The sequence below is a fragment of the Hyalella azteca genome, unplaced genomic scaffold (genome assembly GCF_000764305.2).
Source record: "Hyalella azteca isolate HAZT.00-mixed unplaced genomic scaffold, Hazt_2.0.2 contig2480, whole genome shotgun sequence".
In the NCBI taxonomy this organism is placed as follows: domain Eukaryota; kingdom Metazoa; phylum Arthropoda; class Malacostraca; order Amphipoda; family Hyalellidae; genus Hyalella; species Hyalella azteca.
In genome coordinates this window covers 489,219-505,189 of record NW_025932753.1, presented here as the reverse complement: position 1 = coordinate 505,189, position 15,971 = coordinate 489,219, and the positions used below count along the sequence as shown (strand labels likewise).

Genomic DNA, 15,971 nt, shown 5'->3' with positions numbered 1-15,971 from the left:
TGTTACCTTGTTGTATCATATACGAGCCAGAGTCTAACCTTTTTACTGTAGTGCTACATGTAGCGTATAGGAAAAGGTGAAAAATGTATTTTTTTGACGGGTGATTTGGTACGGTTCACTCAGACATGTCCATTCTAGGGCATTTTTTCACAAAATTCCACTCGAAAGTCGTTGATTCTTCGAACTGGTTTATGATCGTAATAGCCAAAATCGCGCATGCCGAGTGAAGTAACTAAAGTGTAGCATGGTATTTCTCGGAATTTTCCCAAGCGCATCAATCAAGTGCATTGTCAGAAGCAGTTGGAAGGCGAAAAACAACAGTTGCCAAGTTTCGACTCATGCCAAGTTATCTGCGAACCCTTGAATTTTTCGTTGCGCAGTGCCTTCGAGCATGTAACGCTAAAGAGAAAAAGAGAGCTTTCGTTTTATTACGCATGCTCTCGTCTAGCTCTTCGTTCGCGTCACACGACTCTTATGCGCATGCTCGAATGTGACGTCACACACCGCAGTGGCTTATAAAATGCTGAGTTTGGTCGATAGCGACATCACATCAGGCAGGCTGCGTCAGCGGGTGGACGTAGCATAAGTTGTTCCTTGTAAGGTGCAGTGTTTCATAGCAAACGTCGCAGTTTATCCATGGTCATCAAGCTCTAACTGCACGGTCAAGGTCTCATTGAAGAATTAAAATCAGTAAGTCTGAGATTTATTTTCAGGAGGAAAGTACCGTGTTTATTAGTGAGCTTTGCCGATTATAGTGTTCGAAACAAGAACTAAATTGTCTGCCAAAAAACTCGGCGATAGCGTTATAAACTAAAGCATGAGCTCACAAAGTAGCCAGTGGTCGAAGTAAGGTTAATGCCTCACGGAAAATATTCTATTGCAATCTTAACTATAAATGCTCCACTCTTTATACCCGGAAGAGTGCATGCTCTGTCATGTGAAAATAATTATCGTGAAAATTTGCTATTCCTTCATTAATGGTTATTCGAAGATCAGAGCGACGAGTCTGGGCTTGTGTCGCAGTTCTCTCATTTAGGCCTAGGTATAATCGAACGTTTTGTTACCTGAAAGACATCGGCGTGGGTCATAAGAAAACGAAAAAATGACGGAAATAGTTCGTTCTTACGTCCTAGCACAAGCCTGTTTTCGTTGTTTAGGCTGCCACAAAATTTGTTAAGCCATAGCTGTGATTCCGAACCCAATATGCGAGGTTAATTAAAATTGAATATCTGTAAAATATAATATGATGGTACTTGCGATAAGTATTCGAAGCTAGACCTTTGGTTAACATAGGGTGAGGTGAATTTGCCGTTTCATATTTCATTGATCAATTCCGTGTTAATCTCGCAAACTGCACAACGTCGATCTCGTTTACGTCTTTGAAATGTAAACTGAAATCTCACTTGGATACTCAGAACATAAAGCCTGTACTATAAAGTTATCTAGATTCCTTCCGAAATTTTATACAGATAACACCCACGTACGCATGTCATTTATGGTCGTGATTTATCTAGTGGTCAAGGAACTCCGTTGTGCCAACTGTTCCATGTCGCTAACGTCCTTATCTTATCGTTCATGAGGCCGCTCTTCGCCGTGTCAAACTATCTTTGTTATCGTCAGGTCGTATTTTATCATGTCTATTAGAGTAATATTATCACTACTTTTATATGCCGTGAGTAAGCCTTAGCCCAACATTTTTGGAGATCTTTTTTTTTTATGAAAGCGAATGGTTTTGAAATGGTACGTACTACGTCCGCCGTTCCGGACCAAGTCATTCAAAAACTATATATATACTGCAGATTGTTTTTCTGTAAAATTGAAATTGCTGCGCTAATACTGTGCTTTGGAGCTGTTGAATTTGTTTCCAATAAATTCGTACAGGATATAGAATAATTGTCGATTTGACTCTTTTTTGATTGGTCATCTCGCATAATATTGTGTGCTGTAGGGCTCTAATAACGTAAAGTTATCTCAATTCAGTTATGGAATATTATACAAGTGAAATGTTTGTCAGTATTTTATTTTACGATGTGCTACTGAAAAGTGCTAAATTCTTCGTGTGATACCCGCGCAAGTCCTGTCATATAGTGTGGTAGAGCTGTGGTCGAAGAAAGCCTCAAAGGATTAATTTTTAGTGCAATCTCGAATTAGAAGTATTAAACTCTGAAAAATATTCGCGCATTATCGAATTCTTGAAAGCCAGTAGACCAAAACGAGCCATGTCTGATAATGAAGAGCCTAGATATCTATCAAAATATGCACAGTGAAATCGTGTGTTGGTTCCAGAGATAACGACAAGAGGTAGTAACCAGACGAACTTTTGTATCTATTCACGCACAATCAGTTACGATAACGGTAATTGACAAAGAGTGGCGTTTGACGACAGCTCTGGAAGTCAAATCTGTCGAGAGTAGGTTCGTTCCGATATTCTACATTTGATTCTCCCAGGAGAATCGAGTGTCGTCAAATTTTTGCTGCACACGTAGCCGTAAAGCAGTCTTCCAATCATCGTAATGTCCCATTTCTAATTAACTGCGTATATAAAGTCTACGGTTCAATTTTTTATGGTTAATGGTATTGACTAAAGATAATTCGAATACAAGACGATCGTGTAGAATTTGTATTAAATCTGTGCCTATATGAAAGCCGTAACGAAGAACGTATATTAATGTACTAGTACACGCTAACACACTGCGTCATGGGTACAATTATTCCATCCACTTCGCAGATTAGTTGCTAACAGAATTAAAGTCCAACGGAATCTTGAAACAATGATTTCTTATCTAGCCTTGCGAGATATCAAATTGTTCCAAGTTGCACCGTTCGGTTTGACAGGAAACCAAACTTCTTTAAAATTGGACGATAAAAATTAAATTGCATCAAGGTTTTTCAAAGTCCGCATTAAATGTTTTTCTTGTTCTATCTAAATAAGATTTATTAAATGTTGTAAATATCGGTGTTCACTTCAAAGCTAGAGGCATGTTTTAGCTCACCGTCTGGTCTATTACAGAAGTCAAGATGGCATCGACGTTAACGAACAAAACCATGCTGGACCGCTACATGCGGTTGCCCATCCCAGACGAGAAGTGCCAAGTCATGTACGTCTGGATTGACGGTAGTGGCGAGGGCCTGAGGTCCAAGACCAGGACTGTCAACTTCATTCCTAAGACACCATCAGGTGAGAATGCTTATTTTAAATTCATTTAGTTTATTGCATGGATAGATTTAAATGTTTGTTTAAAGAACATGATATAAATCGCACTTGTTTGTAAAAATTCGATTGTTGGGTATCTAACAAAGCAATGTTTTTATAAATGCCCAAACCTTACTTCATTTAAAATTTGGAAATTATCCCAAAATATTTTCCTTTTTTTTTAAACGTTTAATTTCTCCTGCAGAGCTCCCCATCTGGAACTTTGATGGATCTTCCACTGGACAAGCTGAAGGAAGCAATAGTGACGTATACCTTCACCCCGTTGCCCTCTACAAAGATCCCTTCCGCCTCGGCAACAACAAGCTCGTCATGTGTGAAACTTACAAGCATAACAAGAAACCGACTGAGACCAACCATCGCCACAAATGCCTCGATGCCATGAACCGAGCTCGTGACCAACATCCCTGGTTCGGCATGGAGCAAGAGTACACCCTCCTCGATATAGACAACCATCCGTTCGGGTGGCCGAAGAACGGCTTCCCTGGACCTCAGGGGCCATATTACTGTGGAGTTGGGGCGACCCGAGTCTTCGGTCGAGACATTGTTGAAGCTCACTACCGCGCCTGCTTGTACTCTGGCATTAACATTTCCGGAGAAAACGCCGAAGTCATGCCTGCACAGTGGGAATTCCAAGTAGGGCCTTGTGAAGGTATCGCTATGGGTGACGATCTCTGGATGGCGCGGTATTTCTTGCACAGAGTTGCCGAAGATTTCAACGTAGTGGTATCCCTGGATCCCAAGCCCATTCCCGGGGACTGGAATGGTGCTGGCATGCACAGCAACTTCTCTACCAAAACCATGAGAGAACCCAACGGTATCGTGGAGATCGAGAAGGCCATTGACAAGCTATCGAGACACCATATTCGTCACATCAAGGCATACGATCCAAAGGAAGGAAAAGACAACGAGAGGCGTCTCACCGGACTTCACGAGACCTCTTCAATCCACGATTTCTCTGCCGGGGTTGCCAACAGAGGCTGCTCCATCAGGATACCCAGGGAGTGCGCTGAAACGAAGATGGGATACTTGGAAGACAGGCGACCTTCGTCCAACGCTGACCCCTACATGGTGTCTGAAGTTCTCGTCAGGACCATTTGTCTGGACGAATAGACATCGTGTCGGAAAAGCAGGAAGATGCCGTTAGTTTAGCAGGAGAAAATACATGTCCTTAAATTACAGTACCCAAGATGCATTTCGTTGGTGAATGAACATGAAATACTTTCAGGCATGATGACGAAGGTAGAAATTTGTCCATAATGAATGCGAAGGCGCCGCTTGGTAGCTAATGACGCGTATTATTTCTTGAAGCGGTTAGGCCTGCGATGCACGAACTACAAATGTTGAGCCAATCGGCCAGAGTTTAGTTTGATAAGATTTATATCTTGTAATTTTAAATTTGAACGGAAGAGAGTTGACGTTTATTAATTATAAAACTATTGCGAACACAAGTGTGTGAGATTGGGTGCCAGCACCCCTAGATCCGAATGTACTGACTCGCCCAATTAATATAGATTACTGGCCTCTAAATATTATGGATATTGTTATCTGTTAATTATGTCATTTGATCCATTAACTGTCTGAAGATTTATACTCAGATTTGTGTTTCCAATCATTGACTGGTTTCCGTAAATTTTAGAGTAGCCTTTTTTTCTATACACTGCAAGTTTAGCTTTGAATTGTTTTTCTCTGAATCATAGACGATTCTTCAAAATATTGTTTGTAAGGCTCGTAGTATTGGACTGGTTGACAGTTTCTGACACGGATGGGAACCTGAAGATTAATTTTATCGTCTGATAAGTTTTATTTAAACATTATTACCATACCATTAATTTGAATTTTAAAAAACAATAGCCGTAAGCTCGTGACGCTGATTATTTATCAAGCACACTTTTAAATTTTTTTATTCCAGCATTATACCTGAAGTATTATTCCAGATTGATATTTTTGCCACGTTATATGCCTGTGCAAAGGGTTGATTAGAGAGCGATAATTATACAAAAGCATTAATTATTCGATTTCCTAGGACTCTGAATTTCTTCTAATGGTAACCTCTGAATTTTGGTCCCCAACCCTGAAGCGCATCAAACTCTATTCTGTATTGCGCGCAAAATATTCCAAGTTAACTTGTGTACACAAAGTGTCTCGAGTATCAGGAACTTCCTGAAATCCTTGATTACGTGGAAGAAGCAAACGCACAACCTTTCTAGTTACGTCCATTTCGCAGCCGAGTTATTGTTAAATTATTCAATTTCATTTTTGTACTATCGGTTCCCATTGCCAGATCTGAGATGAACTTTCCAGACTCGTCCAGTCTAAATTGTTACGTGAACTGAAATACTTCTGTGCCGCACTGCTGCCGTCTGTCTGTAGTCTCTTGTACGATTGTGTTAGTGCACCTGTGATGATGTACACTAATTATAACAGAGTGAACGACAAATTCTCTAGCATTTTTACTGAATAATGAAAAGACTTTAAATCTATCTAAATGTGAACCACAATGTATTTTATTTTCCTGATAAATTTGAATTTTTCACAACACCGTGACCACAATGGAAGAAATAAATCTCTGCGTGGACCAATAGTTGCTAAGGTCATCAATTTCTCCGACATCAGGAGTAAAAGCAACTCATTAGCTCCAGCAATTTGCGCCTTGAGTAACTCATTTGTGTTAATCGGATCCTAATGGCATGAAGGACTTGCTTAATAGCATGAATAGTGTAATAATTGCAAGCCTGTAACGATTACTTTAACACATTACCCGTCAGCAATAATTATCGTTGACGTATTATTCCATTATCGTATTCCAATAATATAATGAATGGCCGCACATATAATGCTTGAAAGGTACAGAGCGCCTGCCCTAGACTTGACCACTTGCTCATTCAACTTAAAAAATCTATTGCTTGAAATGGTAAAAGCGCTGCTAGTTTTTTTTTTTACCTGAGTGCCACGGATGGAAGACTGAATTTTGAACCTGCGTGCCACGGATGGAAGGCTGAATTTTGAACCTGAGTGCCACGGATGGAAGGCAGAATTTTGAACCTGAGTGCCACGGATGGAAGGCTGAATTTTGAACCTGAGTGCCACGGATGGAAGGCAGAATTTTGAACCTGAGTGCCACGGATGGAAGGCTGAATTTTAAACCTGCGTGCTACGGATGGAAGGCTGAATTTTGAACCTTAGTGCTACGGATGGAAGGCTGAATTTTGAACCTGAGTGCCACGGATGGAAGGCACGACTCTGTTCTTGGCTTTGTGTACACAAGTAACCATGGCATGAAATACATAGAAGAAGCTATTATCACTTCTCTAAGTCGAAAAGCCCACGGCAATGAGCTGGACTTAGATCGTGCGTTCTTGTACAAGGCCAGTTTTCAGATGGTTCAAGATTTTTTTTCCGAGCTCTGAGTGTAAATACTCTACATGTCTACAAGTTTTTATCTACAAAAGTGAAGAAGGAGTAATGTTGAATTGAAAAGAGTTCGAAGTTTGGTTAAATGAAATCGTGTCATAATTAGAACGTATATGCCTAGAGTAACGTGATTAAAATCTTTCATTTATTCTGGCTAAGTTATGAGCTGTAAATCCGCAATTACAATGATACGATACTAGGAAAACTAACTACGCATGGTACGTGACCGTACGTCACACTCACGCTCAAGAATTCGTTCCTCATCCTTGCCATTACTCATCACATGGCACATGAGTGTAGTGCATAACTTTAGATTTGCGACAGTGAATAATCGTGATTTGAAAACCAAGAGGGTAATATCTTCGCTCCCGCCGTATATAAGCTAGTATGGGATTGAGAACGCCAACGAGACTTGCTGTGACTCTTGTTAAGGAAACACACGCAAACTGTCGACCCTGTTGGCGGGTTGGTAGTGCTGGATTGACAGTGGATTCACTCTGAAGTTTAAATAATCTGCTAACATGGTGAGTCTGCTTGGCTACATCTCTACATGTACACCAATGATGTGAGAATATTCGGTGGGCAAAAATTTCGCTCTCCGATTGAGCCATTTGTTACTTTCAAATTTTACAGGGAAATTTCAATTCTTCATTTTATTATGTTTAAAATAATAATCGGAATCTGCCACAAATACAGAAGCGACACTGTGTTCAATTTAAACTATATATCAGTGCTACCAATTGACTAAAAAAAGTATGAATCACACTCGTGCATTAAATTGATTTAACATGTAAATGTTTTCTCAGTATGGAAATATATGCGCTATGTTCTAGCGTCGTGTGGCACCGCACCAGTAAAACTTTTGCGAATATTCTTATTCAAATAAAAAACTAATAGAGCTTCTATAATCTTGCTTTTTAAGTTACCAAGGCAATTATACAAATCATGTAAGAGGATTTTTTCACGACTCTCTTTTGGTTCGCTGCCCAGTCACCTATGAACACGACCAGCGCGGCGACCAACAAGACGATGTTGGACCGCTACATGAGGCTCCCGACACCCGAGAACAAATGTCAGGTCATGTACGTCTGGATTGACGGCATCCCGTCACCATGTATCCCGACCCCTTCCGTCTGGGTAACAATAAGATCGTCTTGTGTGAAACCTACAAACACAACAAAATGCCTGCCGATACTAACCGACGTAAAAGCTGTTTAGAGGTGATGACACAAGCGAAGAATTTCCACCCATGGTTCGGATTGGAGCAAGAATATACTCTCTTGGACGTTGACAATCACCCCTTCGGCTGGCCCAAGAATGGTTACCCAGGTCCGCAAGGTCCATATGCCTGTGGAGTAGGAGCAGACAAGGCATTTGGGCGTGACGTCGAAGCGTGTCATTACCAAGCGTGCCTATATTCTGGTATCAACATTTTTGGAACTAATGCCGAGGCCATGCCAGCTCAATGGGAGTTCTCAATTGGAACAAGTGAGGGAATTGAGATTGCAGATGATCTGTGGATGGGCCGTTACTTCTTGCACCGCGTGGCTGAAGGCTTCAATGTAGTTGCCAGCTTGGATCCTAAACCCATCAGTGGAGACTGGAATGGTGCAGGACTACATTGCAACTTTTCCACCGAAGATATGAGGAAGCCAGGTGGCATGAAATACATAGAAGAAGCTATTGAAAAGTTATCAAAAGTACATGTGGCTCACATCAGAGCCTACGACCCTAACGAGGGCGCAGACAACGCGCGTCGGCTCACCGGACTTCACGAAACATCTTACATACACGACTTCTCGGTTGGAGTCGCCAACAGAGGTGCGTCTATTAGGATTCCTCGCCAGTGCTCAGAGGATGGCTTCGGCTACCTGGAGGATAGAAGACCTTCATCTAACGCCGATCCCTACGCTGTGACCGAGATCATCTTGAGGACAACTTGTCTTTAGGTAATGAACTTGTACTGAATAATTTGAGTTTTTTTAAATCGGGTTCAGTACAGTATATCTAAAATGTTACGGCAAATATCCCCACGAAGAATTTTTACTGTCACATCATTCATTTGAGCATGAGTCGCTGAATAGCATTTACATTTCCTGGTGTTACCAACTTAGTTGCACGTAGCATCAACTGATGTACCGAAGATATGAAAACAAACTTAGGACTTGGTGGCTGAAACGTTCATGTGACGATCGCGAGAAATTGAAAGTATTCGTGAGTACTCTTAAGTTTGATTTAGGATTTCAAATAAAATTCGTCAAACACAAAATTTGTATTTGTTTGTCTGTCTGCTTAGCCTTGAGAAGCGCTGAGTCGAAAAAGGGGGTTGTCGACAGAGGGATTTTCAAAAGAGAGGTTGTTGAAAAAGGTGTTTTTGAAAAAGGGTTTTTTGAAATAGTGGTGTTTGAAAGAGGGGTTGTTGAAAGACGAGTTGTTGAAAGAAGGTTGTAGGAGAGATGTTGAAAGAGGGGTTGTTGAAAGAATGGTTGTTGACAGGGCAACTGCTCACCTCGAAAGCCTCAACCAAAACACTCTTGTTTCGTGAACGTCAAGAGACTTATCGATCAAAATTTTATATCCCATAAGTACTATATGTTAATATTGATAGATTCTAAGGAGATTCGTGTTTTGAATTCTTGAGTAAAGGTTACCAAGAACAAAATTTGTGTATGATATGATTCGCATTTTTAAGCTCACAATTCAGTGTCTATTGGGATGATCAGTAAAAAATAAAAGTATCGTAAAGTTTCATGCTTCGATCCTAGCCCAGACGAGCTGAAGTTATTAACGTGTTGTAGGCCGATATTGAAGCAAGTAACACTCACAGGAATCACATCTGTGCGTCGGTTCATGATCACATCGATCTTACTTTTGAACAATCAAACGAAAATTAATGCACTACAATCAATGAATATTCATTCTAATATCGAAGCGTATTTTCCAATTAAAATTTGCATCTTTTTCACGTTTAATGCAAAGAAAAATATTTCCTGCAACTTACGATATTTTATTCTTAATTGTAAAGAAATAACTAATCTATCTAAATTTCGTGTCAGTCCAAGCGTACAAGTGGACATTAAAATAGGCCCGTTGTATGTACCCACGTTATTATGATGATCAATAAATTTTTAATTCGTTCACAAACTGTGAGTTCAAAGTATAGTTTCCATGCTATACATGTACATAGGATGAATTTCTTCAATGACTTGAGATTCATTTTCATTCATTTATTAACTTCTAATTCTATTTAATTCTATTTCTATTCTAATTTAACTTCAGATTCTAATTTTTTCTTATGGCAAAGTAAAAATCGCCCAAGGATTCTTACACTAACGTGTTTTTATTTCTTGAACGCTACACTTCAAACCAATTTATTTAAATATGAGTCTTCAGCTCGAACATCAAGTATTCTACACGATACGGTGGAGATAATATTTAGCGATGATATTCTACATCAAGTATTCAACACGATTCGGCGATTAGTATTCTACGAGCGATATCAAGTATTCTACGTGATTCGGTGCAGTTAAATTTAACGATAATATGTCCCAGCAAATATCTTATTGCACCAGTCACATGATTGATAAGATCCGCACATCTATAATTCGTTGACGATAATAAATAATAATAGTCTTATTTCTTTGACTGCATTTCCAAATTATTTCTTCAGTATGTATGAAAAGTTCCATTCGTTAAACAAATTAAATGAGAGTTAATTATTTTAATCAAATTTATTTACGCGTCTTTTCGTGTTTATCACGATGGCATCTACGATCCAAACGTTCAGTGCACAAAATTTTAGCTGGCGCACTTTCGTACATGATTATTTTGACTGCAACTTAGTTAATGGAAAAACGTTTCCATGTGCATGTATATATGCCGTTTTGAATAAAGAATACTGGTCAGTTTTAATTTTCGGCTTCTTCCCAGATAACTATAAATTCAATTAAATTAACTACTCTAATTTAATTCAAGCCAAGAAAGTAGTATGGCCGGTATTAAAGTATTTTTCCACGAATTAAGGTACGATAGCTGAATAGTCAAATAAAACTTTCCATCTAAAAATCAGATGCCATTCCCACCATATCCACAAATTTTTAGGGTTTTTCATGATTTTCCCAACATGAATACGCGATGGCGATAAATACAATGTCAATCAGTGAACAAGTATTAAGTGAACCTCGCTGAGAAAAAAAAACAAGGATTAGTCTCATCGCGGAGGATAAATTTTACACCCAAAAATTAACTTTCATTAAAAGATGCAAATAGAACAGTGGATTACTCAGATTGTTTGTATCAGTAACATTGCGCTTACTAATTTTCGATCTCCATCAACCTAAAATGAAACAAATCCAATTAAGTAAAAATGTACTTTATTTTCCGCCGTTAATAAGTAGACGTTGTGCACAGCATGATGGATGAGCTGATAGCGCTGTTGCTGCCTGACAAGCACTATAAACAATTGCTTCACAATGAACGATAATGATTTACGATACATCTTGGTCAGTTTTTTGAGACGTGGCTTTATAGCCAGAGTCCTGCCCTGGCTTCCGGAAAATACCATTTAGTCATTCCTGTCCCAAAAAGCATGAAAATTTTTGTACAAAAGTATCTCACCTCCGGCGAACAACATTTTAAAATCTTTGAGCTCATCCAAGGTCTTCAAAATTATATCAGGTTCCAAATTCCCATTCATCAAAGACATATTGCTAATGACTCGCCCAGATGCTATAAGCAAAAAATATTTCGACTCCATCGCGCGAAATCGTTCAGCAGTGAACCGTGTGCGACATGATATTATAATATAAAAATTGAATTCTCGTGAAGTGATAATATGAAATACCCACGCAGCGTTGAAGGTTACATAGTCACTTCATTATGTAATAGAATATCTCGGAAGTCACAAGGAATGGCCTTTCACGAGGAGCGATTGGTCGCAGAAGGTCAAGTTCGAATCAACACAAGGCGGCATTTATGGGCCAGGATCAAGGGACAGACATAAGCTTTTTTTATTTTATTGCTGTTCAACAGTCTGCATGATAATCTTATGCGTATCGCTTGTATTAAGATTTTATGTTCATCGAGAAAATAAAAATGTGAAACGTTAACTCAGAATTTCTGATACATGATCGGTAATCAATGCCCTACCTCTATAAAATTAAAGCCATAAAATTCCAATAGCAAAATATTTTGTTCTCATTATTATCACGAATAAATAAACTACTTGCTCAACTGTAGTAATACTGAATACTACCGATAAGCAACATATAGCTTCCCCTGACGCATGAGCGAGCGTTGGTTGCGCATTACCAAACACTTCGTGTACACGAGGGGACTGCATGCATTTTGATGGGTTACTTTTGGTAGAGTACGATCGTGCTTAGAAGACCAAATAAAATTCCTTTTATAACAAATCGTATGTGCAGTGCTCTGCCGCTCTTCCGTGGTATATAAGCCATTGTGGCATCGAGAAATCTTGTGAGTCTGACATTGACTCTCTGTGGGGAGATACAAGCAGGCTGCCAAGAGGCAGGGTTGTGATTGTTGCTTTCTGACTTTGTTCTTCTTATCAGGCACTTGTTTGCGCTTAGGTTTGATATCTCTACTAGACTCCTAGTAATCTTCAATCATGTTGAGAATTTAACCTGAGATTTTCTTTGCTCCAACTTTGCCACGGTGGGAATTTTTTTTGATTGACAAATCTGCGCGAGTTGAGTCATGAAGTGAAACAGTCTTGTAAAATTAGAGGAGGATTATTTTATAATAAATTCAGTCAACTACTCGGACAAGATTATCTTCGTCAAGATATAAATTTCTTTCATTTCTATGAAAATATTCGAGAAATGAAACACTGATCAGGGACGCTGGTAAAAAAAAAATCAAGAGAACCCTAAATAAATTTAAACTCTTAAATGATTTAGATAAAATAATTTCACAATAAATGCTATTTTTTCACGACTCTGTTTTTGGCTCGCTGTCCAGTCACCTTTGAGCACGAGCAGCGCGGCGACCAACAAGACGATGTTGGACCGCTACATGAGGCTCCCGACACCCGAGAACAAATGTCAGGTCATGTACGTCTGGATTGACGGCACCGGAGAAGGTCTGCGTTCTAAGACCCGGACCATCGACTTCATTCCGAAGAATCCAGCTGGTAAGAGTGGGGCTCAGAATTGTATTCAATAGCCCTCTCAAAGGCAAGTTTCTGAGCATATTTATTTGCCTTTTGAATGGAGTAATGTTGCACAAGAAAATACATACGGTTGCGCTGAGATGAAATACCTGTTGTTAATAAATATTTACGGTTCTTATTTTGACGGCAAACTTCACGCTGCAATTGGCAAAAAAAACGTAGAATTGGTTTAGTATCATTGAAGCAGTGATAAAGTATTATTTGACATATTTTCTAAAGTATAATTGTCGATAAAAATCGTGCAAGTATACATAATTCTAAATGTCAAACTAATGTGAAAAATACCCCTTTTTATTTATAGTTCCGATGTAAACGATCGTTCATAGCGAATGGAACTTTTTCTGTCACGCGCAGAACTGCCGATCTGGAACTTCGATGGCTCATCAACCGGGCAGGCAGAAGGCAGCAACAGCGACGTGTACTTGTATCCCGTCACCATGTATCCCGACCCCTTCCGTCTGGGTAACAATAAGATCGTCATGTGCGAAACCTACAAACATAACAAATTACCTACTGACACGAACCGGCGCAAAAGTTGTTTAGAAGTGATGACGCAGGCGAAGAATTTCCACCCATGGTTCGGAATGGAACAAGAATATACTCTATTGGACATAGACAACCACCCTTTCGGCTGGCCTAAGAATGGTTACCCTGGTCCACAAGGTCCCTACTACTGCGGGGTAGGCGCTAACAAAGTCTTTGGACGAGACGTTGTCGAGTGTCACTACCGCACTTGCTTGTATTCTGGTATTAAAATATCTGGATCTAACGCAGAGGTTATGCCTGCTCAGTGGGAGTTCCAAGTTGGACCTTGTGAAGGGATAGAGATGGGCGATGATCTGTGGATGGCTCGTTACTTCTTGCATCGCGTGGCTGAAGACTTTAATGTGGTGGCCAGCTTGGATCCTAAGCCCATCACAGGAGACTGGAACGGTGCTGGAATGCACTGTAACTATTCCACCGAAAAGATGCGTCAACCAGGTGGCATGAAATACATTGAAGATGCCATTGAAAAATTATCAGGAGCTCATGTGGCCCACATCAGAGCCTACGACCCTCACGATGGTAAAGACAACGCTCGCCGGCTCACTGGAAGCCACGAAACTTCTTCCATTCACGACTTCTCAGCAGGGGTCGCCAACAGAGGTGCATCCATCAGAATTCCTCGGAACTGCTCAGAGGATGGTTTTGGTTACCTAGAGGACAGAAGGCCGTCATCAAATGCTGATCCTTACATGGTGTCCGAGATCATCGTAAGAACGACTTGCCTCTGAGTTACAATATTTTCAATGCGCTTATGCGAGAAGCGATTCATGGCGCCCTTTATCACATTCCCTTTATGTATTAGATTGCGCTTCCGAAAACATTATAATTGTTGAATATCAAGGCGTGGCTTCAGATTAGACTACCTCAGGTACTCCGGTAAGTCCGGTTTATAAAACTAACTCCTGATCTTATGTCGAAGCTTTTAGAGCACCCAGACTGCAGCTTAGTTTTCCTTCCTCATGTACATAGTTTTAATTAGGAATAGTGGTTTCAACTAACTTTAATCTTAAAACGTTTGTATATCATGCAATGTAAGACAGAGTTATCAGAATTTCTAGTTAGGAATTTTTAAGGAATTTCTATAAACTCATAATCCACCCCAATGCAAGTTCCTAGACGGTTGACGATATGGTGCAAAGAGTGTCGCTCAACACACCCAAAGTAACAATTAAACACATCTCAGTCAAATTTTTTTGTGCAAATCCATTCAATGAAATACTTTTTGTGAACCGCTCATCCAACAGCAAATTTCATGATATATATCAAAGAGAGATTATTCTAGATCGCCAACTGCATTTCAAGTTAGGATTTCTCGCTGCATGAATTCTTCAAGTACTTTTAATAAAGCACCAGCTTATAGATATCCAATGCACCTGTCTTCAGAAATTTAGTATCATTCCATACATTTATCGATATTGACCTCTCTGTTTTAACCGTGGTTTACAATACATAAGAATCTAGATCCATTTCAATTATTACACGCAGAGTTGACAGTAACTCTATCCCTAGTTCATGGTTTCAATCTTCATTTTAAACCGCGCACTGAATCAGGATGCGGTTATAACGGCAGATTATTATCTATTTTAATCTATAGCCCATAAGTAGTTGATAGTTACTTTAGGCTTATGTAAGTTACCCATCGGCTGCTTCCAAGAACGCTCACGTGATGAGAAACAAATTAGCACGGCAGGCTAACCTTGCCGTACGTAGGGTTAGCCTTCGGTTAACCTGCGGATCGATGGCACAGGTCTTGAGGTGTTCCTCGAGATAAAACTTATCTCGCGTAAAGATTCTATTCAAATACATTGTTGCAAGAACCAGGCGTGATGCCTGTTGAATAACCATGCAACCCATGTGCTGGGTTGCCTGGTCAATCGCGCATTGCTGCAAGAACCAGGCTTCAAGTGCAAATTAGTTTTTACTGTATGTATAGACCAGTTTCGGTATTTCTATTGTTTTTACATTAATTAATGCATAGAATAGAAGTGTCGGCGTTGAAGACATAGGCCCATGGCCTGTTGCCGATTCTTGAACTTTTCGTGACTTGATTCACAAGGGATCCGGCCTTTGGAACCCGATCTTTCCATAACTGACGATTGATTGAGATAGCTGCTGGACTTATTGCCTGCTCCGTAATTTGCTAGGCATTTTAAGACTGAACATATGCTCCTGCATAGCTTCGTCTAGTCTGTTTTTGAAGATGTTCATACTCGGAGCTTCAACGATGCTATCGGGGAGGCTGTTCCACATGTCGGTGACTCGAAGCGAGAAGAAATGTTGTCGCATGGATGTGTTCCAACGCTGTTCCAACGCATGCTCGCTGGATGTGTTCCAACGCATGCTCGCTCAGATTCCAGTAAAATTCGACATGGTCTTCTATCCTCCTACATACACGCAAGATATTAAAGACTTTAATATGACTTCAATATTAATATTCATATCGAATAAATAATCAAAAACTGTTCGTTTCTTAGTCTCCATTGCATGATTTGTAAATCCCGATACCTAAAAACACTCACAACTAAGTTAGCAAGCCGTAGCAATGAATGTCGAGACAGCATCGAGTCGCAATCTAGTCACTTTAAATTATATTTATCTCAAGTATAT

General features: G+C 39.9%; 2 protein-coding genes across 4 annotated transcripts; both read left to right on the top strand.

Annotated features, from left to right (window-relative positions):
• The first annotated feature begins 535 nt into the window (after positions 1–535).
• LOC108679530 (glutamine synthetase) lies at positions 536–5,712 on the top strand. Its single transcript, XM_018168163.2, has 3 exons — positions 536–690; positions 3,011–3,178; positions 3,399–5,712. Exons 2-3 carry the CDS (start codon positions 3,019–3,021, stop codon positions 4,322–4,324), a joined length of 1,086 nt encoding a protein of 361 aa, XP_018023652.1. The 5' UTR covers positions 536–690; positions 3,011–3,018; the 3' UTR covers positions 4,325–5,712.
• A 1,333-nt stretch (positions 5,713–7,045) lies between these two features.
• LOC108679528 (glutamine synthetase-like) lies at positions 7,046–15,189 on the top strand. 3 transcript variants are annotated; one of them, XM_018168161.2, is made up of 3 exons: positions 7,046–7,149; positions 12,608–12,779; positions 13,173–15,189. In XM_018168161.2, the coding sequence occupies exons 1-3, from the start codon at positions 7,147–7,149 to the stop codon at positions 14,090–14,092; spliced, it is 1,095 nt and encodes a 364-aa protein (XP_018023650.1). In that variant the 5' UTR covers positions 7,046–7,146; the 3' UTR covers positions 14,093–15,189. The 3 variants fall into 3 exon arrangements, with proteins under 3 accessions (XP_018023650.1, XP_018023649.1, XP_018023651.1); XM_018168160.2 differs by lacking the exon at positions 7,046–7,149 and adding an exon at positions 12,107–12,257; XM_018168162.2 differs by lacking the exon at positions 7,046–7,149 and adding an exon at positions 12,107–12,301.
• Positions 15,190–15,971: the final 782 nt, after the last annotated feature.